General features: G+C 46.0%; 1 protein-coding gene across 2 annotated transcripts in view; it reads right to left on the reverse strand.

Moving 5' to 3' along the window:
• Frmd6 (FERM domain containing 6) overlaps nt 1-23,393 on the reverse strand; it is a 70,209-nt gene that overhangs the window by 18,934 nt on the left and 27,882 nt on the right. Inside the window, exons 2-7 of one of the 2 annotated variants that reach the window (XM_013346761.2) lie at nt 19,482-19,735; nt 11,944-12,034; nt 7,580-7,659; nt 6,519-6,595; nt 3,649-3,835; nt 503-658 (exon numbers count right to left, since the gene is read on the reverse strand). In XM_013346761.2, coding sequence (XP_013202215.1) covers nt 503-658; nt 3,649-3,835; nt 6,519-6,595; nt 7,580-7,659; nt 11,944-12,034; nt 19,482-19,580 — 690 coding nt within the window. In that variant the 5' untranslated portion in view covers nt 19,581-19,735. Of the gene's footprint in view, nt 1-502; nt 659-3,648; nt 3,836-6,518; nt 6,596-7,555; nt 7,660-11,943; nt 12,035-19,481; nt 19,736-23,393 lie in introns of both variants that reach the window. The other variant, XM_005343193.3, reaches the window with a different exon arrangement.

Genomic DNA, 23,393 nt, shown 5'->3' on the forward strand with positions numbered 1-23,393 from the left:
GCATGGTGTGCCTATCTGTCTGTCTCTCACTTGCTGCAACTCCTTAAGTTCTCACCCGCCTTGCAGCTCCCTGCCTGGGACCCCCTGTCCCTCATGGCCTGCTGCCCACTGCTGCCTCTCGGAGAATGGGGCCGTTTTATTTTTACCATTACACCAACACCCACAAGCCAGCTCACAACTGTCTGTAACTTCAGGACCCAACACCCTCCCACAGACTTACATGCCAGCTAAATATTAATGCATATAAAATAATAAATAATATAAACAAAGGGCATTAAAAACAACTACAGATTAAGCATCAAAGAGGCAGATTCCCGATCTACAGCCATCTGTTAAGGCACAGTTACAAACATTTAAGGCATCCTCCATCTTGCTTCTAGGCTGGATCAAGATGGCCTCTGGCCTGACCTGTGGAAGCCAAGGGCAAGCCAAGAGAAGCTCTTTCTACAGCTGTGCAGTGCTCAGGCGAGCTCATCCCAGGGGCGGTGCCTCAGACTCCTACCTTGTACAGCCTGTAGTAATGGATGGCAACGTCGTCCAGTCGGACGGCCTCTTTGATGTATTTCAGATGCGCCTCGGAGGCCGTCAGCGCAAACTGGTCTTTGTGCATGTTCGGAATGTGCTTCAGGATGTACTCCTTCCCCCTCTTGGAAACAACCTGTTGGAACACCGGCCCCCACAAACGACAAAAGGATGAGGAGCTAAAACAGGCCACATAAACTGGCTGATTTCCATTAGAAAACTCTAATTTTATCCCCTTTCCACTGTCTTGTTACGCTACTGGGTGGAACTGGCTAACATTATGAGCCACAAGTCCATTTGGTAGAAGAAAAATCCCAATGGGAAAAACAGTTTCTCTTTGTTTTAACAATCACCAAAGTGGGGAAAAAAATCCCACGCAATCTGGTGTAACTTCATACACTTCATGGATTATACTCCCAAAATGGTGGGTACCATAAAAAACGCCTACGTCAGAACATCTGGAGGCTCTGGCTCCCGCTCACTCCCATGGTCACACACACACACACACACACACACACACACACACACACACACACACACACACACACGGAACACGAGACTGTAAACATGCGTCTGGGAAAAGTAAAGGAACAGGCAGGGTTCTTTGGAACACTTTTGATTTTCACACAAAAGGCCAGGAACTCTACTTAAAAATGCATGAGGAGGGGGCTGGAGAGATGGCTCAGAGGTTAAAAGCATTGCCTGCTCTTCCAAAGGTCCTGAGTTCAATCCCCAGCAACCACATGGTGGCTCACAACCATCTGTAAAGAGGTCTGGTGCCCTCTTCTGGCCTGCAGACATGCACACAGAATATTGTATACATAATAAATAAATAAATAAATAAATAAATAAATAAATAAATAAATAAATAAATAAATAAATAAATAAAAATAAAATAAAAAAAATTAAAAAAATGCATGAGGAAACTGTTTCAACTCAGTGTTCATTGTGATTTGTTGAGGCTCAGATTCCGATGGTGTCAAAGGCACACAGGACCCAGCAGCTGCAGGCTAACAGATGCAGAGAACGCCCTACTTGATTTCACATGGAAAGGTGGTGGCAATGTGAGCAAAAGGAAGGGCTTCAAACAGGAGTGAAAATACTCCTGAGTTTCTAGCTTTAATGTGGCTTTTCAGATATGGTGTTTGCTTCTCACTTTGAATATTTCATAAAGAATTATATATGGCACACCTTTAACTCCAGCACTCGGGAGGCAGAGGCAGGTGGATGATGACACTTATTGTATAGAAACTTCTTGTGTACAGTGCAGGAATGCGAGGGACACTGCTGGACACCTGCCCCGCAGGAGCCGATTTCCAAGGGTCAGGAGTCAGGTGGCTGAAATGAGGGGAGTGGCTTCAAATGCTAAAGGAACTAGAAGAGAGGCCACTGCTGGGTGTGGTGCTGTGTGGACAGGTTTTTAATGCCAGCACTCAGGAGGAAGAGGCAGGAGGATTTCAGTGAGTGCCAAACCAGCCTGGTTTACATGGAGAGGTCCAGGAAAGCCAGGTCACACAGTGAAAGCCTGTCACAAAACACAAAACAACCAGCCAACCAGTCAAGCAAGCAAGCAAGTAAACAAACAAACGAAAAGATGAGAGGCCCAAGGTATGAAACATCACAGTAATGATGCCGACATTCAGGTAAGTCACTGGCTGGGTGATGCCAGGCAGACATTCAGGTAAGTCACTGGCTGGGTGATGCCAGGCAGACATTCAGGTAAGTCACCAGCTGGGTGACATTAGAACGCACAGTTTAAGGGGCAGGACAAGCAGCTAAGAAGAGCTGGAGGGGCAGTGGGAGCCAGATCCTGGAGTTTTGACATTTGGGAACCGGGACTTCCCACCACAGGGAACTGGGGAGTTGCTACAGGCTTGATTCTCTCAGGTGCAAGCTGGGGAACACAGAAGCAAGGATAGCGCCACCCGGTGTGCTGAGATCTGGGACTCAAATGGAGGGACCGCTGAAGGGAGGGCATGCAATGGACATGGATGGGGAATAACAGTAACAAGAAGATTCGGGACTAAACAGGGTGGCAGGTGACCTCAGAGGATGCTGCTGTTGCTGGGTGGGACACGGAAGAAGCCGAGCACCAAACAGAGTCCACGTGATGCCAGCCAGGTTCGGGGCAACCGGGCCAATGGCAATGTCCAGCACTCTATACCAGAAATATGGAGGTCGGCTACTTCTGTGGAGTTGGGGAAAGGAGCATGATAGGGTGCTCTGAGTTTGTGGTACTTAGGACTGCACGGCTATGTAACAGTACTGTGTAAACATATTGAGGGGTCACCTGCATATTGTGACAGTAGTTATGAAAAGCAGTGGTCAGGATGAAATCTCCCTGGTGTAAATGGGCAAGTGCCATGTGCAATAGACAAACTCCGCAGAAAGAGAAAAGTGTCTGCCAAATCAGCAATGTGCACAGCTGAGCGGAAGCGGGCAGGCGGAGGTGGACCAAGGTATGCACACGGGAAGGAAGAAGCTGGAAAAATCAAAAACACTTGGCCTATCTTTAGCTTTTTCAAGCTTTCCCGAGACAGGAAGCAAGCCAGGTGGCTCTGCTTTGTGGACGCAGGTGACCCACTGTTCCGTGAACACTATCTACTGCGGGAGAGTGAGCTAGAGCCAGAGCGGAGGACTCGAAGAGAGGGCCAGGGTGGCCTGCGGGAAGAATGGCAACCCAACAGGCTAGGGAGCCTGCTGACCTACATCTACCTTCTCACCGACAGAAGAGGGTGGCTCCTCGCCTGGCAGGGAAGGACACAGAGGGCAGAGCCAAAAGTTGATTTAGATTTCTTTTCTCAGCCCATTAAAACTGTGAATGACCTCATCTCTTGAGAAGCCACCATTTTTTTCCTCAAAGGGAGAAAATGCATGTCAGCAGGAGGATCCTGAGTGCACCACCACACACATCCAACAGGGGGCTGTGGACACTTGCGGTCCCCAGCATCTAGGCTGGCCGGTGAGCCTCCTCAGCTATGAGCAGACTGGGAGAGACCTGCAGTGTACCGAGCTCCTGTACTAGGGCATCGTGAGCAGTTTCACTGTCCCCAGAACCCGCAGGTTCATCTCTCAGAGAAGGTGGTGCACCTGAATGGGTGGACGGGGAATCCAGACAGTACCTACCCATGCCGGGAAGTAAGCCTCCGGCTCAAAGTACTTTTCACGGTGCTTATTCCTTTTGAAGTTCCCGAGATCAGCCTGAAGCGCAAAGGCCGCCAGCAGGAAGTAGGCCTCCTCTCTGAGCACGCACTGAGAGTGCAGGACTTGTTTCCTCAGGTGCCAGTAGTAATAATACCGCGCTATGCGGTCACTAGAACACAGGAAAACAGCTGTCGTGTTCCGGGGGAATGGCACAAACATGTCAACAGAACCCAAATCTCACTCTGCATCTGCCGGCAGACGTCCTTCTCTTCCCCGTACCCACGTTACCAAGGGTGGAAGGCCCAAGCTGGGACCAGATCACCACCTCAGGAGGCTGCAGGAGTCAGAAGGCCCAGATGCCAAAACACACTCTAAGGCCCACAGCCTTTGATTTGTTCAAAGAAAGGGAAGTCTGAGGAATTCCACTCCAGTAAGGCAAGTACGTCACAGAACACAGAGTGGCCATGCTGGAAGCTGGGCACTGGCAGTCTGCTCAATGTTTATTCTTCCCCTGCACATCAACGCTGTGCACACCACTCTATGGGAAGAGCCTGACGGATGCTCTTTGGATTGCTCCAAAGGCTCTACAGCTCTTTGGAATGCTTGTCGGCGAACACCACACACTAGTGGTCTGTTACTCTCCTGTGGCTGAGGAAGAATGGACCAGAGCTTCCCTTACACCTGCCCTGTGTTACAGGAAGAGGAGGCCGTCTTACAGAGTGTTTTCCCAGGCACGTCATGACAACCATGATGCTTCCCCCAAGAGGAAATACCAACAGCGCACGCTCTGTAATCCACTCGAGCCAGAAATAAACTCAGTCTCGGCTGAGATGAGTAGAAAGCGCTGGCTGTAGTGGTGGCAGGGGTGGGTGGGTCACAGGACATCTAGTCAGCTCTACGGAAATGTTCCTGGATAGCTTTGCAATTAAGGGAAACCATCACAGACATGCACGCTCTCAGCGAGGTCACTGCTCTCCCTACTTCAGACTGTTTTCCTGAGGTCACGGCTCATCGGCAGGTAACAGAGCATAATGGTCTATTTTAACTAAGACCAAGGCTAAGAACACAGAGCTTAGAAAGGAAGCATCCATGGCATCCCTTCCCACAGACAGGGCACCTTTCAGTGCTGCCTTTTATGACACCGATTACATGCTGTCGGTAGGGTGCTGAGAACCCAGCCTGCCTCCATCTTCTAGTAAGGACAAACTAGGTTTATTCCTGTTTATGATGAAAGCTCTGTTTTGGGGGGGGGGGTTGGGCTCTGCCCCACCTGTAACCTTAACTACAAATGGTTCTGTGCTGCCTGTTCCAGGAATGGCGATCATGTCTTTGTTCTAAAAAGTTGTTTATAACCAACTTACTCCCCTCCCTTTGTTTCAAAAGTTTGCAGGGCCATCTATGACTACCTCGCTATGACTACCTGTTGTCATGACAACCGTGTTATTGTTTCAGGTGGCCGTCAGGACTCACTTGCTGTGCTTATGTTCTGCTCCTGTAACCCCACCTATTTTGCCTACAAATCCCCCATCTGGAAACCCCTACCCTGAGCTACAGAAGCCTTGTCTTCCTCACACCCAATGCTGACCCCTCAAACTCGGACTTAGGGAAGGCAGCCCGTGTAGACAGATAAAAAAGCTTGCTTTAATTAATTTGGTCAGGATGATTTGGGTCTTTCTCCTCCCCTCTTTGGGGTTAATAGTGGGGGTAGGGGCACACAGAAGTCAAAGGTTAACATTCGTTAGTCCTGCGGGGTTTACTAGTGGCCAAGCACTTTATTTTCCTTCCTTGCAGGGCATTCCATATAACCAGGTAAAGTGGGTGAGCACATCACACAACAGGCGAACCAGTGAGGTTTCTAGCCTCTAGAAACAGTCTGGGTATTAGTACCTCTTACTCTTCCTTTGCAGCTGATAATAACAGAAAAAAATCAAGTGCTAATTTTTCACATTACATTGGCCCAGCATCCTTCAAGGTAAAAGAAGACAAGTTCTTATTTCTTGTGGTTTCTGTCGGCCAAATATGCGATCTCTTCATGTTCTCTAACATTGAATCCCACACCATAGAAAGAGATTCAAAACCAGTTAATTCTGACTCACATCATGGTGCAGATCACACATCCACCTCTGAGAAGAAGAACCCTGTTCCCCGCCCCTCAGAGTGTACCCTCGAATTCCATAGGAAGCGCCTCGAGGTTCGCTCTTAGCTTCTGAACCACTGGCTAAGAGTGCAAACAAGACCTCAAATGAAAACCAAGTGGACCCCTAAAACTCAGTGGCTTGAGAGTTTGAGGCCCTATCCTGCCTGGAAAAGAATATAATTGCCAGGCGGTGGTGGCACATGCCTTTAATCCCAGCACTCAGGAAGCAGAGGCAGGTGGATCTCTGTGAGTTTGAGGCCAACCTGGTCTACATAGTGAGTTCTAGGACAGCCAGGGCTATTCAGAAAAACCGTATCTGAAAACAAACAAACAAACAAACAAACACCCCAAAACAAACAAAACAAACAAACAAACAAGAACAGACCCATATTTAAGGAGTCTCTTCACAACAGTGACAGTTCCTTCTTGGGGACCGTGAGTGGAAATGTGAGCCAGTGACATTAACATTGTCACCTTTAGTCTATGATTTACTTAGCCCACAAACACTTGTTCGGCAACAAATGTACCCTGTGTTTAGGCACCGAGAATACACGAATGTGCAAAGACAAGCAAGCGAACAGACTGCTGCTGTTGTAGACTTTACATTCCAGCGGGAGAAGAAAGCAAAGAACACCATGATGTGTCCAGGGTGTGTCAGGGAAACATGCTGTGGAGGAGACCAAGGCCCAGGCTCACGACTGCTTCGTCTTCATACCTGATCAGTTTTCCATTCTCCACATAGTACTGCACCCGGAAATGGATGATCATGGGAGGCCCGAACTGGTCGATGCCCTAAAACAGAGACATGGGCAGTGAGCTGTGTGTAGTTACCTCCACCGCGGGCCTCAAAGGCAATCATACTGGCATCGCTGGTAAAGCACATTTCAGTGCACAGAGAGGTTTTATATGCTTGGAATGTGGGGCTTGTAGTAGGTGCTGTTGTCCCATGCAGACACCAGGTCCACGTCCAACCAGAAAGTTACAAGGCGAAACAGGGCACCCTCCCTCTTTGGATTCTCATCGTGGTGATGCCAATGGGAACATAAGGGAAGATAAAAATAAACACCATGGAAATTTCTAGCTGAGATCCGGCTTCTGGCCCAGCTCTGTCCCCTGTGGTGACCATTTGCTCCCTATTACAAGTGCTCTCTTGTTCCCTCAGCATTCCACACGCCACATTCTAATATGCTGCTTGTTTACTTAAACGTTGGAGTGTTTTACTCTGTGGCTGGCTTTGAAGTCCGCCTTCCAGTGCAGCCCAAGAATCCTACACTGCTACGGGAGAATCTGGATTAGAAGTGCGATTTCATTCCTGACTCACCAGGGTGATGGGGAAACCACACAGCCCCCCAGTGCCTGCTCCCTCGCTCAGATGGAACTGATGTTTACGACATAAAGACACCAGCACAGTGAAACAACAAAGGCCTGAATGCAAGAACTCTAAGAAGGCAAATTTAAAATTACTAAAGACTCCGGCAAGTTTTGACAACACTGTCACAGGAGAAAAGCAAATACTTTCTCATGCTTTTCACCCCAGACATTACCCCAAGATTACTAAAACATTACTACCAAAAGGTAGTTTACGCTGTCAGGTATTCACACCTGAGCCACAAGACGTTTCAGCACCTAGAATTCATTTCCTTTCCTCATTCTCCACTGGAGAAGTTGCTGCTTAAGACTTTTCCTAATGTGACAGCTAAAATAAACAGCTTTAAAGAATAAAAAGAAGTTTGCGCATAAATGCAATCTCACCCAAGTGACTTCGTATTGTCGTACCTTGCTGGCCTCTTTTTTCCATTCTTTTGGACAATACTTATAAAGCTTTTGTGACAACTCCATATATACGTGTTCATTATCTGCACATTAAAAAAAAAAGACAAGATGCTAAAGAGAAAAAAATCTGTTTCAAAGAAAAAATATGCAAAGTGACAGTTCAATAAATACAGCCTCATGATCTATGAATAAAATGTGAACCAGGAAAACTCAAGACACAAAAAAAATCCAAGGTATATTAGCTAGACATTAAAAGGTTATGAATTCTCTTGCTTCTGTAACACAGAACTCAAGATTCTAGAACATGTAATGCTCAGAAGAACTGGGGCTTCTAATTCTCCCTGTGCTTAGCTTCCAGAATCTGTAGACAGCATCCAGCACCCACTCCCGTGGACATGCATCTTAGAAAACACATTTTGGTTTGGTGTACAGAACATGCTTCTCATAAATGCAAAACACTGATCCAGCGGCAGCACCAGACCAACCTCTGTGAGACACTAAACATTGATGATAGCTCACTTCCAAGGGTGGGCATGACACCTGCTTTGTGAAGAGCTGGCTTTAAAAACATCCATTCTCCGTGTTCCCACGCCAGAGCACAGCTTGCCAGAATGACAAACTACTACTGGCTCTGCCTTTGGGATCTATCCTATCAGAAAAGCTCTGCAAAAACCAAGAGTTAACACCAAACAATCCCTCGAGGGGGTGACTTGCTGTTAGAGTGAACAGAAAATGTGCCCACTGGAACTTATGAGAGATGAATGAGTGAGTGTAAAAAAACAAGCTGGAAGATGCCATTAGGACAGTTATGCTTCTCTGGCTATAAATGGGCTCTTCAGTCCTCTTAACATGAAAGAAGGGGTGCGACGCCCCAAAGAGGAAAGACAGGAGGTGCTGCTTAACCCAGTTAGCAGGTCAGTGAGTGCTGCCACCTTGCCTCATAGCTCATGCATACTTTCATTTTATATATTGTCAAAATAATTTTTTAGACAATATATTCAGATCCTGGTTTCCTCTCTCCCATTCCCTTCCACATCCTCCCCATCTCCCCTCTGAGCCAACTCCATGCCTTCCCTCTTTAGGAAACAAGCAGGCAAATAAAGCAAACCAAAACATTTAAAACAAAACAAAACAAAGAAAAAAACACAAGAAATACAGACACATAATCTATAAAAATACAAAATCAGAAACTGTAAGATACAAGCAAAAGGCCAGTAAAGATAAAAAAAAAGGCCCAAACAAAGCACTAGGAGACAAAATGTTTGCAAAAAGTGTCCGTTTTGTGTACTGAGTTTGTTTTGTGCTGGCCATCTACTGCCAGGCATGGGGCCTGCCCTTGAGTGTGGGTTGTTTCCCCAGTGAGACTCCACAGGACAAACTCATTTTTCCTCTGTGAGTGGTTGTTAATTAGAGATGCTTCTTGGTTAGGCATGGGAACCACTTCCCCCTCTTGGGGCTGAGACTCCATTTGGCTAAGATTTATTTGCACAGGCCCTGCGTATGCTGCCAGAGTCTCTGAGTTCATGAGCACATGCATATTTTAAAATTATCTTTATGTGTCTATCACTTGACAGTGTGACCAGCTCTGTCTGGCTTAAGAACTCTGGGTATCTGAACACAGGGAAACTGGTATCCAATGAGAGCAGATGGGTGTCCCCTCCCTATAACCTGCCCTAGTAGCTGTGCCTCTGAAGCATCCTTTATGGCACAGTCCTAAATGCCTGAGCAAATAACCCAGGTTTCACATTGTCCAAGGGAAAGAAGAAGGGGTAGGAAGAATCTCATGGAACTAGATTATAATAAGGGTTAATATGAGCTCATGAATATCAAGGAACACATGTGGAGAAATTTTTGCCAAAAGCTAACATCACCATTAAGGCATAAGTAACTACTGTGTGTCTCATGATACTGTACACTGAGAGGGGCTCGTTATCATTTATCTGATATTCCCACCCAAATCAGGCATAACCTGAATTAATCATGAAGAAACATGAACCAAATCAAATTAAAAGACATTACACAAAGTAACTTGTCTCTTCTCTTAAAAGAAAAAGCAAAGATCACAAGGAGGGGTGATGGAACGGCTGAAGAACAGACCTGAGCCAGGCTATCTAGTCCCTGATAGTCCCTGGACTATGATGGCTATTTCCAGGCTCCTCGGCATCAGCATGCCGACTTCCTGACAATGAAGTTCCCACCACGGTTATGTAAGAGATGTTGGAAAGATGGGAAACAGGTAGATCACAGATGGAGAAGACATGCGCTCTGGTGTTAACACCTGAGGACATCTCTATCGTCTTCTTACATTGCTGGAAGTTCGAAATTATTTTAAAATGAAGTTGCAGAACTGGGATGACATTAGGGTTCCTCGTGCTCAGATTCCCCCTTGGACAGCTTTCGAGAAGAGTGCTGGAATGGCTGGATTTGAAAATGCCAGTGTCTGAATTACTTGAGAATTAAATTCTTTCCAACTACTCAACGGACAAGGAGAATTTCAGCTGAGAATCCACAATGGTGTGAGTGGCTTGGGGCAGTGACGTCATTCTGCACACCGTGACCACATGCCATACATCCGTGTAAAGCCGTGGGATACAAACACCCGAGTGAACCAGGGGACAGATGATGGACTCGGGGTGGGTTCACTGGTCACCACACCAGGGTTGGGGCTGACAGTGGGGAAAGCTGTGCCTGCAGGTGCCTGGCTTTCTGGAACTCTCTAGACTCCCTGCTCAACTGGGCTGGGAGTCCAAAACCATACCAATCAAACAAAACCTGTGAGACAAATTCTCAAGCACACTTCCAATTTCTATCTGATGTGAAACAACTTGACAATGAGGAAGCCTGGTGGCCTGTCTGCAGGTTCGCTGCTAGCCAGCGGTAGAGCCAGAATCAGAACCTGGTCACCCAGCTGCTGTTCCGATGCTTTCACCACACTGCAAATTCTCTTCTATAGAGCATCTCAAACACTTCCCTTGGAAATGGAAGGAAGCTAGGAACTGGTTTCCTTGGACCGACTTGTTGAACCACAGAGATCAACAGCCTGGCCGCAGGTGCAAAAGGAAGAATTAGTCTTGAGGAGACCACAGGAAGAGCCGCCTGGAGTCTGTAAGGCATCTTACTGCTTCTAGACCAGCGGTTCTCAACCCCATGGGCTGCGACCTCTTTGGGGGTCTAACAACCCTTTCACAGGGGGCTGCCTAAGACCATCAGAAAACACAGATACTTACATTAAAATTCATTAACAATAGCAAAATTACAGTTATGAAGTAGCAACCAAATAATTTTATGATTGGGGTCACCAAACATGAGGAACTGTATTAAAGGGTCACAGTACTAGGAAGGTTGAGAAGCACTGTTTAGACCCTTCCTAGAAAGATAATGGAAAAGCAGGGAGTCAATGGCTTTTGCAGGGCCCTCTGTAGTCTCCATCCCACGTTCCTAGACGACTGAGCACAGTTCCCATTCAGAGGAAGGGAGCTGGCTTTATCTGCTGACCACGAACTCGGCAGATGTGAATATTCACAGCGCAGTCCAGATTCTCAAGCTATCATAATCAATTTAGATTTAAACTGATTCAAGTAAATATCCACATAAACATAGAAAGCATAATTAAATACAAGTAAATCTCCTTGAAAAAGATGAGCAGAGATGCTAAAAGACTCTGGAATTTAGAAAACTAACACAGAGGAATTTCCAGATACAAACTGACATGGGACAGCTTTTATCAATGGGATGTAGGTGGTCCCAAGAGCCTGGAGCTAAGTAAGGCACACGAGACGGCAATGCGTCTATGAAATCAAATTTCTCACGTAATGGAGGAAGAAAATGACTGTTTCAAAGTCACACAGCCTGACCAGAAAAAGAGAAGAGCACAAAGAAAACCAGAAAATAAAATTCAGTGAATCATCTGTTACACTGCTAACCAGGAATCTAAACAGAAGAAAGGCAGTTTTACTGAGCTCAACATTTTTGTGATGCTACAAGCCATTATCACTTATTATTATAGATCGTAATGATAACTGACAAGAACATCTACTTTCCTCCCAGCTACAGCTGGTCTGTGTACAAGAAAATTAAACAAAAATCAAACTTGGTTCACTAAAACAAAACAAAATAGGGAACAGATATATGAGCATCTAGATTCCTAAAAAGGAATCGCTATTAAGTTCAAAATGTAATAAATATAATAAAAATCCCGACTCATGTAAAAAGTACATCATGCTGATATTGGAAAATAAATACCAGACTAAGAATGAAGATTAGTTGATGGGTATCTGACAATCAGTTTACACAGCATGGTGGCGTTGGGGTTTACAATGTCATTTCCTCGGGGATACTTGGCTGACAGAGAACAAACTGAGACTTACTTTGTATAACACTGAGACCAAAGAGGTGACAGTCCTTTAACCTGAGCAGGTCACACACCTGGACCAGCAACTCATGACAGAGAATTTTAACCTGTAAAAGGGAAGAGAAAAGACACTTGAGATAGTCAAATTCGGCCCCCAGTGAGCCACAGTCAGCCACTTTCCAACAGGACTTGCTCACATCAGCACCACCGGCTTATCACTGCAACCTGTGGCTGTGTGTCAACTGTTATCACAGTATCACTCTTCACAGTGCTAACAGCACCAACACAATCTTTCACAGGACTCATGATCTCAGGACACACGGATCCAGTTCTCAGATCCGTAGGACAAATGGGCCCTTCAGAGGTCCCTTAGAGGAGCTCACTCCACTACACGCATTTATGTTTGCTCTCTCAACATTTTTTCTTACTTTAATGGATATGCTTTTACATAGTATTCAATGTTGTGATATATGTATACCCTACAGAATGGATTAACCAATGCATCGCTTCACATACCTATTATTTTTTGGTGTGTATTTAAGATCTGCTCTCAGTCAGCACAAGACTAGTTACAATTGCCATTCTACATAGGTTTCCTGAACTGATTCATCCTGCAGATGAAACTTTGGATCCTTTGACCAACACCTCCCCGCCTTGACTACTTCAGGCCCTGGTACCTATAGTAACTGCCTTACACTCTGTTTCTATGAGATAGCCTTTTTTGGATTCCACACAAATGAGACCAGGCAGTCTGTACCTGGCTTATGACATTTAGTATAACGTTCTTCGGAATTACCCATATTGTTGTAAATGACAAGCTCTCTCTCCTGGTGTGGCTTATTACTTGAGCCTGTGTGGACACACTACACTTGGTCTCTTTAGTCATCAGTGGGCACAGCTGACGGCCCTGAACAAGGCTAGGGACTGTCAGAGTACAGGTGCATTTCCACCATGGTGACCTCATTTCCTCTGGATGCCCAGGAGTGGCCCTCCGAGATCACAGACTTGTGCTATGCCCAGGAGTGGCCCTTCGAGATCACAGGCTCGTGCTGTATTTAACGCTCTGAGTAACCACATGCTAGTTGCCACAAGGGACACGCTGCTTCACATTCTGATCAGAGATGACACATGCTCCTCTCTTCTACATCCTCGGCACTCTGTTTGGTGACAGTCATTTTAACAGCTGTAAGTTTCAATTTGTTCTCCTGATGCTGAGGCTGAGCTCCTTGGTGGACACCCATCAGCCACTTGTCTATCTTCCCACGAGAAACGGTTCCGCGGGTCATCTTTGCTCAAGGAAGTTTTCTTCTTAAAGGTCTAAGCAAAGTATTCACCCACTGCACAATGACAGCATGCCAGATTTTGTTTATTTTAATCAATCACTTTTATTACTTATTTTCCCTTTCTGAGTCTTAGCATAACTCAGTCACACTAACATTCTGAGGATGAGCTATTACTAATTGAGGAGGCATCACTTGGGTGTGTGTGTGTCTGGATCCATGTATTTGTATTTGTGAAGTGTGCATGTGTGTGTGCAAGAGACGGGGGGGGGGACAACCTTGGGTGTCAGTCCGCACCTTTCACCTTGTCTAGGGGGTCTCTTTGCTCGTGGTCCTGTGTCCACTTCTCCACCTCCCATCCCCCTGCTTGAGCTGCTAAGTCAAGCTTTTAATTGGGTTCTGGGGATTCAAACTCAGGTCCTCAAGCTTGCACAGCAAGCGCTTTTAACCCTGAGAGTCAAATCCCCAGCCCCCAGACATAGATTTGATGCTTTCTCTATTGTGAGGGAGCTGTCAGGTGATAGCGCCCTAAGTGTCCAGAGTCAGCCACACTGCACCCAGAGTCACCTAAGAGATGACCCAGCTCCATCTCTTCACCTCACAGAAGTAGAAAATGAAACTAACTGTTCAGTCATGTAAGGAACTAGTGACAAAGGCAGGCCCTCACAACTTACATGTGTCAAAGGTTGCACATGGGTTAAAACGTGCAACACAACCTTGGTGATTTCGATCTACGTATGGTCATGACGACACCAGTCATGTTTTTATACAGGACTAAAATTAAGAAAATGAAAATTATGCAAAATCCCACTGGAAAGAGCAGAAGACACTGAAGGCCACAGGGACCTGTCTAATTCTCCAAGCCCCAGGGACTGAAGAAAGCTGTGGTGGCTTTAGGGACTTCTTGCCACTGTGACAAAATAGTTGACAAGCAACTGAGGAGAAAGGGCGTATCCTGGGCACCTGAGGAGGAAGGACGCATTGTGTTCTGGCTCACAAGGAGCTGCATTCCATTGCTGTGGGAGGGTGGGGGTGTGGTGGGTGCAGGGGCTTGAGGTGGGGTCACGAGGCACCCAGTCAGCAGAGAAGGGAATGCTGCTGCTCACTCTGTCAATCTTACTCAGTCTGGGATCCCAGGGCATGGTGGTCACCCACATTTAGGATGTGTCTTCCTGTATCTGGGAACCTGACGCAGAGACTCCCTCACAGCCATGCTGTTAAGTTTCTAGATCCTGTCATGGTGACAATAAAGATGAGCTGTCACAGGTAGTGTTCCTTTATATATATGCAGGATTCGATTCCCAGCGAGCTCCAGGGCACCTCCACTGTGGTCCCCTAGAGACCGCCCCCTCAGCTACCCCCATGGACACTCTCGCTTATGAACATGCCATCCAGCGATATTGTAAACACTTACGTTTGCCTGAATGGGTCTGTGTATCCATGTGTAGAATGCCCTCTGAGGCCAGAAAAGAGCATCGGGTCCCCTGGACCTGATGAGTTCTCCCCTGGGCCCTCTGGAGGAGCAGCCCAGGCCTCTAGCTGCGGAGCCTGCACCCAGCTCAAGTTCACCTCACCAAGAAGACCCATTGCCGCCCCCTTCCCCACCCCGTGCTAGATCTATCCAACAGCTTGGTGTACTTGACTTGTGTCCTAGAGAAGTTGGACTAATTTCCGACACTCACTGTAAACACTGAATTTGTATTTCATGCCGTAACTATACTGCCGCAAAGAAGCTTGAACAGACTGACAGAGAGGAGGAAAAAGGGCCACAATGACAGACAGCTCTTACCGCGAGCTCCATAAACTCGAAACTTACTTCAAATGTTGCACTGCTCTGGGGCACTTTTAACCCTTAGCTTGGCTGTTTAAACTTTGGTTGGCTTGGCTGGATATGGAGCAGCCAGAGTGAAATGGGACAAGCAAGCAGCTGAATTCCAAATTCCAAACCCAATGTTTGTAAAATAAAGTATGTGGTGAATCTTGACTAAATAAGGCTGTGCGCCTCTCTTCCAGGCATCCCATCTAGTTAATACTGTCCCGCTACTTAAATCAAGTGTCTGGAGCCTTCTGCTGAAGCGTTCTAACAATCATCAAGTAAGTGCAGTGTGCTTGTTTAAAAACTATAATTAAATAAGGATGCGGCTTGAAAGGGTTACCTGCTGTGAAAGCAATCTCCAGCCTTGGGTGTGTGCAGAGCACAGTCTTTATAAAGCCACATGGCTGACTGTGAAGTTTTGTAATTCTCGTCTTCAGGGGCAATAGGAACTTTAGAAGCACTACGCTCTCGACAGCGTGAGCTTTATCTAAAAATACCCTCCATATGGAACTTTGAAGCGGAAGGGGGTTTGATCCTCGCTGTGCCAATGGTGTGTTACCATGCAAGGATATCTGAACTGCTCTCTGGAAAGAAAGAATTGTTCGCTTTGCCGCAGGAAGGGAGGTATAAGCTTCTGGCTCTGTGATTTCTGCCACCCTAAAAACTTTCCGCCTCTTATATTCACCATAATTTTATTGTTTAAGTTTCTATGTTTTATATTCATTTGATGATTAAGATGATTTAAAATAGCCCCTGTTAACCTGCTAATACAATTCATGGCTATTCAAAATGACTAAAACATTAAATTGATTCCATATGCAGAAAGCCAATATGAAGTCACCTATACCTGAGAGGGGAAAAACTCTCACTGCTGGGGGTGGGCACCGATAAACATTTTTTTTTTTACTACAATTAATTTGTTACACCCAACTACGTAAACATCAAAATCACCCTTCTCAGCTCTGGGGAAAGGGGTTCTGGGCACTCTGGCCTGTTCTTCTAGCAGTGGGCAAGGCTCCAGGGTACCCCATCCTTCCTGAGGTCCCAGAGCTTGCTGGAGGGGAGCCTCGGCATGGCAGAGTGCCCTAAAGAAATGAATGAAGAGCACAAGGATCTAGACGAAGGTAATGTCACTCCGTAACGACCGACTCACTGAGCAACTCCGAGGACAGACACTAACGTGCTCTACATACAGTGTCTTTAAATCCTTGCCATGTTTCGGCACGAGGCATAGAACAGCCAGCCCCTCTTCATGTATGAGGAAAACAAACCAAATCATGAACAACAGACTCAAGAATCATGCCGAAGACTGCAAAGAAAGCCAGGGAGTAGACAGTTCAGACAAGGTCCCTGGTGTCAATGGCCTCAGGAAGTGAGGGGCTGGGCCACAGGCTCTTCTGCCTGCTTAGGACTTAAGCCATCTGTGTCCTGCCCTAGACATACACCAGCGTCTCCATGGGTGAAGCCCACAGAGCTGAGCCCCTCCCCCAACAATTCTAGGGGACAGTCAAGATTTAAAGCCACTGATCTACATAGCAGCAGCTATGGGGAAAACTAACCCACAGCACCGCATTAAGGTAACTTTTGCTTAATTCTATTAGACAGCAATTAGATGAAAGAAAAAATATGGAGGTTGACAGTAGAAAGAGGCATTTAAAAAATGCTAGGTAAGATACCATAAGACACGCCATGAGTCTGCCTGCCGTCTGTCAGTCTGTTCTCCAAAAGTATTTCCCTCAGTGACTGGAGACTCCGGTGTCAGCGAACGCCTTTAGAGACTACAGTCACCTCAGTGTTCCTCGCCATGACAGATCTGGGACGCCTTTCCCCATCCTGTACGAGCCACAGGCTCAGCAACATGGATACACCCTTAACCGGGCAAAAGGACAGGAAAGAGGCAGGAGTTTCCTTAATGCTTATGCTGTATGTCCTGGGTTGTGTGTGCTTAAAAAATCCAAAGGACACATTGAGCGCGCGCGCGCGTGTGTGTGTGTGTGTGTGTGTGTGTGTGTGTGTGTGTGTGTGCGCGCGCGCACGCGCGTGAATGAGACTTCACACAGCAGATCTACGGTAGAGTTTTACTTTTCATTTCCATTTACATTGCTGATACCCACACTGATATGTTTTCAATTTTCATCAGGCTTTAGAAATCAAGTGTTGTGAAGAGAACTCTGCACTCTGCGCTCTGAAAGACCAAAATCAACTTCAAGTTCCCCAATCAGGAAGGAAGCCATCACTAGAGACTGCCCGGAAGACAGGTTTGATGCTCCAAAATGCATACGAGCAGAAACCAGGCAGCAAGGGAAAATCAGGAAACTGTTGGCTACTTGAGGAAGACCAAGATGTCTACAGTTACAGGCAGAACCTTGCTGCAGTCTAAGCTTTTAATGAGGCTATTTCAATGTCATATCTGCTCTGCATAACCATTCCATTATACAGAGATTATTATTAAAACTACATAGCATACCAGCAGGAAACTAATTCAAGGGGTGACAGTTAAGTCAAGTTTTCCTTAGTTCCATCAGAATGCAGTTAAGGGAAAGAAACAATATGAAAATTGATAGGTCTGGGCATGGCAGCCCACGCCTTTAGCTCCAGCACTTGGAAGGCAGATCTCTGTGGGATCGAGGCTAGCCTGGTCTACATAGTTTTTTTCAGGCCACCCTGGCCTACTTTGTGAAGCCCTGTCTCAAAAACAAAACCAAACAAACAGGTTGATAGGTACAAAATCGACTGCCATGAATCCGCCTGGCAGTTCCTGCCCAGGGCGCTCGCTGTCTCGCAGTGGTGGTCTGTGATTCACACATCTACTCTGACAAGTGTGTGTCTGTGTTTGTGGGGCTACCCCGAAATGCTCACAGCAGCTTCCTTCATATTAGTCTGGAACGTCAAATGACACACCATCCGTCAGCCACAGTGAGTGAGTAACTAAATGGGGCACGGCCACACTGCTGAAATATTATCTTATAATGAAAACAAACACTGCTGTGTCAATTTCATGGGCCAGATGCTGAGTGAGAAGTATCGGAGATGAGAAGAATGCATCACATCGCTCCTGTGGCAGGAGCCGAGGACAACGGATTACTGTCACGAAGCGTCACCAAGGTCTTTCTTCCCAGAAAGATGAAATTAGTATCTTACGTTGGGCAATGGTTACATGGGTGTATATACTAACAGTGCATGTACTGGGCTGCACATTTAAAAGAGTTTTATGCTTTGCAATGTGTAAATTGTAATTTAACTGTTAAAAGTTAAAAGGAGAAAACTAAAAATAGTATCCCAGTCCTCAATGTCCTGGTTAACTAAGTATCTGAATCTGATTTAAGAGCCTGTGGGTAGCATCTCAGCTTAACCACGGCCCTTCAGCTCATCTGGGATATTGCTTAGGCTGACTGATCAAACCAGTCCAGACGCCGATGAGAAACTTAGCAACGGCTACCATTTTATGACATGGGCGACAACTCTGAGCATTTAAACCACAAACAGGGGCTATATAGATGGCTCAAGTGATTAAGAGCACTGACTGCTCTTCCAGAGGGCCTGGGTTCAATTCCCAGCACCCACAGGGCAGCTCACAACTGTCCATAACTCCATTTCCAGGGCACCCGACACCCATGGCAAAACACCAATGCACATAAAGTAAATAAATTTAAAAAAACCCACAAATGGACAGACTTAAACAGAAAGATTATTCAGAAAGCCAAGCAATTTTAGAGGCAAAAACCAAGGCTCAAAAGTGTTCAGCTTTGGCCTTCCTTACTTCATCTATAGTCTCTGGCCCCCGATTCGTTGCATTAATTCTTAGCTACTAAAGAGACTCCCACACAGTAGGAAGAGCAAAAGGAATCCTTCCTAGTACAGAAACTAGGAGCAGAGGAAGCCAAAGAAGAAGCTGAGTCTGACGGTGGGATCTGAGGGGATCTTGTCGCTCAGCAATGTTCGGAGCATTCCCTAGACCTGAGTGGAAAAGGGAAGGTATTCCAGAGGACCCCAGATGGATCCACGGCTGAACACACAGAAAGATAAAGAAATAGAGAAATTCAATAAGTTAATTCAACTGAAAAATTATTCAATAAAGTTTAAAAACATAAACTTTTTTTTTTAAAGCGTAGTACCCAAACTCCTAATTTTACCCCACTAAGACTGCTGAAGGTAGCTGTGCTGAACAGAGCCAGAATGCTGCTTCCAGCCGTTGGCCCCCTGCTCCCGAAGTTTTAAAGTATGTAACTTTGCTTGTAAGTAACAAAACTTTTATATCTCTGGTTTTCAGTAATTTCACCCTTCATTTCTGTTTTCTGCCTCCCGATATTGTAAAAGCCTGCAGAGTGATGCCTAAGAGGAAGACTGCCACATTATCTCTGGTTCACTCTCTGATGACTTCGCCCTCAACTACCTGATGTGGGTGTGGTCTGGCAAGGGAACAGCACATCAGAACGCTCCTAGAGCAGACCTACTCACGTTTATGATGATGTTCAGGGACTCATCATTGGGAAGGAAGATACACACGCTACGCCGGTCCTGCATGACTCTGTTGTTATGGAAGGTCAGTTTGTTCATTGTGTTGTGGGCTCTCCAGTGGGCAGGCTGGGCGCACCGAGTGCTCAGCAGTTGCTCCAAAGCCAGCTTCTCCTCATCCTCATATGGCCAACAGGAGAAGCATCGTGGTGCCCCACTATGTAGGTTTCATAGCTGGAGAAAGTCCACGGGGAGGCCTGTGAAGAAAGGGGCAGTCTGGTCACCGGAGAGGCAGGCAGGAGAGCACACAGCTATCTGTCAGGCGCAGGGAGCAGACTGCTGTACCCGGGACAGGAGACGGCACAGACACACTCTGCCCCTTAACACCCATCTCCACACTCCATCTGTTAATAGACACAGTGAGAGCCTGGACAGTCACAGACGGCCAAGCACCACAGACTCAAGGTGATGGATCCCGACTGAAGAGTACCCAGTCTCTCAGGGGAGATGACGGGGTTCTGGAGTGAATGCAAGGATGGCATCAACAGAAGCCTCTCTTCCGGGGTATAGAACACAGATGGGTCCCTGGCCTCTACCACATTCCTTCATTTCACCAGCTGGTTCTACAAAGGGAGCCCTGGCTGCTGGACCACCCACGGGGTCCACGGGAGCAGCAGTAGCTACTGGAGCTGATTTCTCCATGGCATCCTCCAGGGTTATTGAGTTCTCCTTGTTTTTTATGTCCTGCTTTCTCCTGGTTCTCTAACTAGCTGATGAAAAATTAATTCATTAGTTCATCAATCAAATAATATAGCAATATTCATGCTGTATTACCAAGCCAGGTATACATGTAAAAAGAACTATGGGTCTTAGAAACCTCTCGTGTTTTGTCAGTTTCCTAAACATTAAGTTGGCCCCCTGCTCCTGAAGTTTTAAAGTATGTAACTTTGCTTGTAAGTAACAAAACTTTTATATCTCTGGTCTTCAGTAATTTCACCCTTCATTTCTGTTTTCTGCCTCCCGATATTGTAAAAGCCTGCAGAGTGATTGTCAAGCACTGGGGTCTTTTTCCTGCTCTCGAGGACAGCTTCGTATGTTGCCGCTAACAGGACATTACTCAACCGCGGTGTGTTGAGACTAGCTGTCTCTGTGCCATCGGTATTTACAGTACTCCTCGGCAGCTGTATTTGCAGGGTGCGAGAAAGCAAGCCCAGGAATGCGAAGCTGATTTCCAAGGCAGAATCCTGACCTCTCTGCTCCTTAAAGCTCATCTGTTCTCAGCAAGAGAGATGATATTCATAGATGGTAACATGAGTAAGTGTGATCTAGTGGTTTTTAAGAACGTAAGTAAAGCTGGGCGGCGGTGGTGGCGCACGCCTTCAATCCCAGCACTCAGGAGGCAGAGGCAGGCAGATCTCTGTGAGTTTGAGACCAGCTCTGGTCTACAGAGCGAGTTCCAGGACAGGCTCCAAAGCTACAGAGGAACCCTGTCTCAAAAAACCAAAAAAAAAAACAAAAAACAACAACAACAAAAAAAAAACAACAAAAACCCAAAAACAAACAAAAACCACATTAGTAAAATATAATCTTCAAGAGATTTATTGAAAACTAAAATTAGGTGGTTAATCTTGCATGTGGTACTTCTTTCTTAGGAAGGGGACCATCCACTCAGGCATTCTGTCTTCCTTAGAGGAAAGGGTGATTGCTTCCCCTTGGTTTCCAGTGCATCTCTAGAGGCCAGGGCCTCTTTAGAGTATGGATGCTCAGTCTCTGAGTTCCAGGAACTACTCCCCAAATGCAGTCACTCACCTAAAAAGTATTCCTTTCTTTTAAAATTTATTTATTATGTATACAGTGCTCTATCTGCACACCAGAAGAGAGCACCAGATCTCATTACAGATGGTTGTGAGCCACCATGTGGTTGCTGGGAACTGAACTCAGAACCTCTGGAAGAGTAGCTAGTGCTCTTAACCTCTGAGCCATCTCTCCAGCCCCAAGTGTTCTTTTCTTAACCAACGGTGCTCAAGCACCAGCTCGAAGGGCGATGCTGGCTACATGTGACCCACACGTGGGGTTGGAGATAAATGCAGAGTCCAAGCCACAGTGACACTTCTACTCATGACAACTTCCTGCTGTGCCGCAATGTGGAGACCACCACTTCATACTCCACCCCACTCTCGGGGCATGCAGGGAGAACATCCTAAGAACCGACCCACCAGACAGTGACCCCTCACTGCTACTGCTGAAAATGTTCTCAGCATTTTCAAAGGTAGACATCCCTAAAGCACACGGAGCACGTGCTGGGAGTCTCAAGAATTTCAGGCTCAAGGCCATCCTGTACATTCCCATCCAGTCCTATACAGAGCAGGAGCCTACACAAGCCAGGTGTGGTGGTGCACACTTGCGATCCTGCCCTGCAGAAGTAGGAGATAAACGGCTGCACATTGGGGCCAATCCAGCCAGAGTTACACAGGGAGACTCTGTCTCAAAAACACTGAAACTAATAAAATTCCTGAAATGGATCAAATCTGGAGACCGAGAGCCCCCCACTTAAAAATTCTAAAAGTATTAAAGGCTCTGAGAAGGTGCATAGGCAGATTCCTTAAAGCTGACAACATCCACATGCTCATCTCTCCCCAGAGACTATTACAGTCCTGGAGAACAAAGCCTTAGGCGCATCCTATCAACTGAGAAAGGCAGTTCTGGAGTGATTCCACGCAAAAGGTCCCCCTATCAACTGGAATAGTCCAACATTTAGGCCTCTCTTTACTACATAAATTATAAGCTATAATTAAATATATCTTAAATCAAACCCTTAAGTGATATGAATCCTACTATAATTTCTCGTATTTAAATCTGCACTTCATATTGAGAAAGTTCCATTTTTAAATTAAATCAATTAAATCAGTATATTTCTACTGACCTACTTTTTGGAATTTAAAAGTTAAATGAGGGGGGATCTTCTAAGGTTTAGGATGGTTCTAGCTTCATTAAAATACATTAAAATTCTCGTTTGGGTGTGATTTGTATTTTGTGATTTGGACACAGTACAAAGTCTGGACAAAGATTACAGCAGCAGAGTTACTGACAGCCACAGAAGAAGGTGCACTGCTTCACTGCCGCCTTAACATGAGGGTGACCCACCCAAACCCCCTAAACAGAGAAGGGACTAAGCCTTCACTATGCCAAGACACTGTCAAAGCTGACTTAAACGTCCTACTAAAAAGGCAAACACAAACCAAACCAACCCTATCTCTAACACATACCAGCATAAAATTCAATCTAACCCGGACTGTCCTGGGAAACAGTAAATAGAATTTATACCAACTTGGACTGCAGAAATCAGGAAGAAATCACCGGCTATGTTGTTATGTTCTCTGCTGGGCCCCACATCAGCGCCAGGGGGCCATTTCTACCCCAGAGCAATGCCTTTTTGTCCCAGCAGTGACAAAAGACTGTGTTGACAGTGATCAGACCCCCAACCATTTTCCCAAAGAGACTTACAAAAAATATACATTGCAGAATCCTTAGTTTTAAGTTTCTACCACATGATGCAGTTTCAGTTGAGAAAGCAGCAAAAAGCATTCTCTTTTTGCATTTACCTCCTCAAAATGTAACAAGATGAGCCTTGTCTAGATCATGCCAGGCAAACATGATCAGGAAAGACCCCATCTGCAGCCAGCATGGTCACTCTATCACCCAATGAAAACAGAAGAAGCTATTTTGGAAAGTGGACTGTGAGAACCCTGCCTTCAACTTGACAATTTCCATGTATAGAGCTCAGGTCACACGCAGACTTAGACTGTGCTCACTGCTTGCTGAAAGCAGAACACAGAAGCTATAGCCGTTCACAATGTGGGTCATGGAAACTGTCAAGAAGCCGGAATGGTTTTTTTTTTTTTTTTTTTTTTTTTT

The sequence above is a fragment of the Microtus ochrogaster genome, chromosome 1 (assembly GCF_000317375.1).
Source record: "Microtus ochrogaster isolate Prairie Vole_2 chromosome 1, MicOch1.0, whole genome shotgun sequence".
Classification (NCBI taxonomy): Eukaryota; Metazoa; Chordata; class Mammalia; order Rodentia; family Cricetidae; genus Microtus; species Microtus ochrogaster.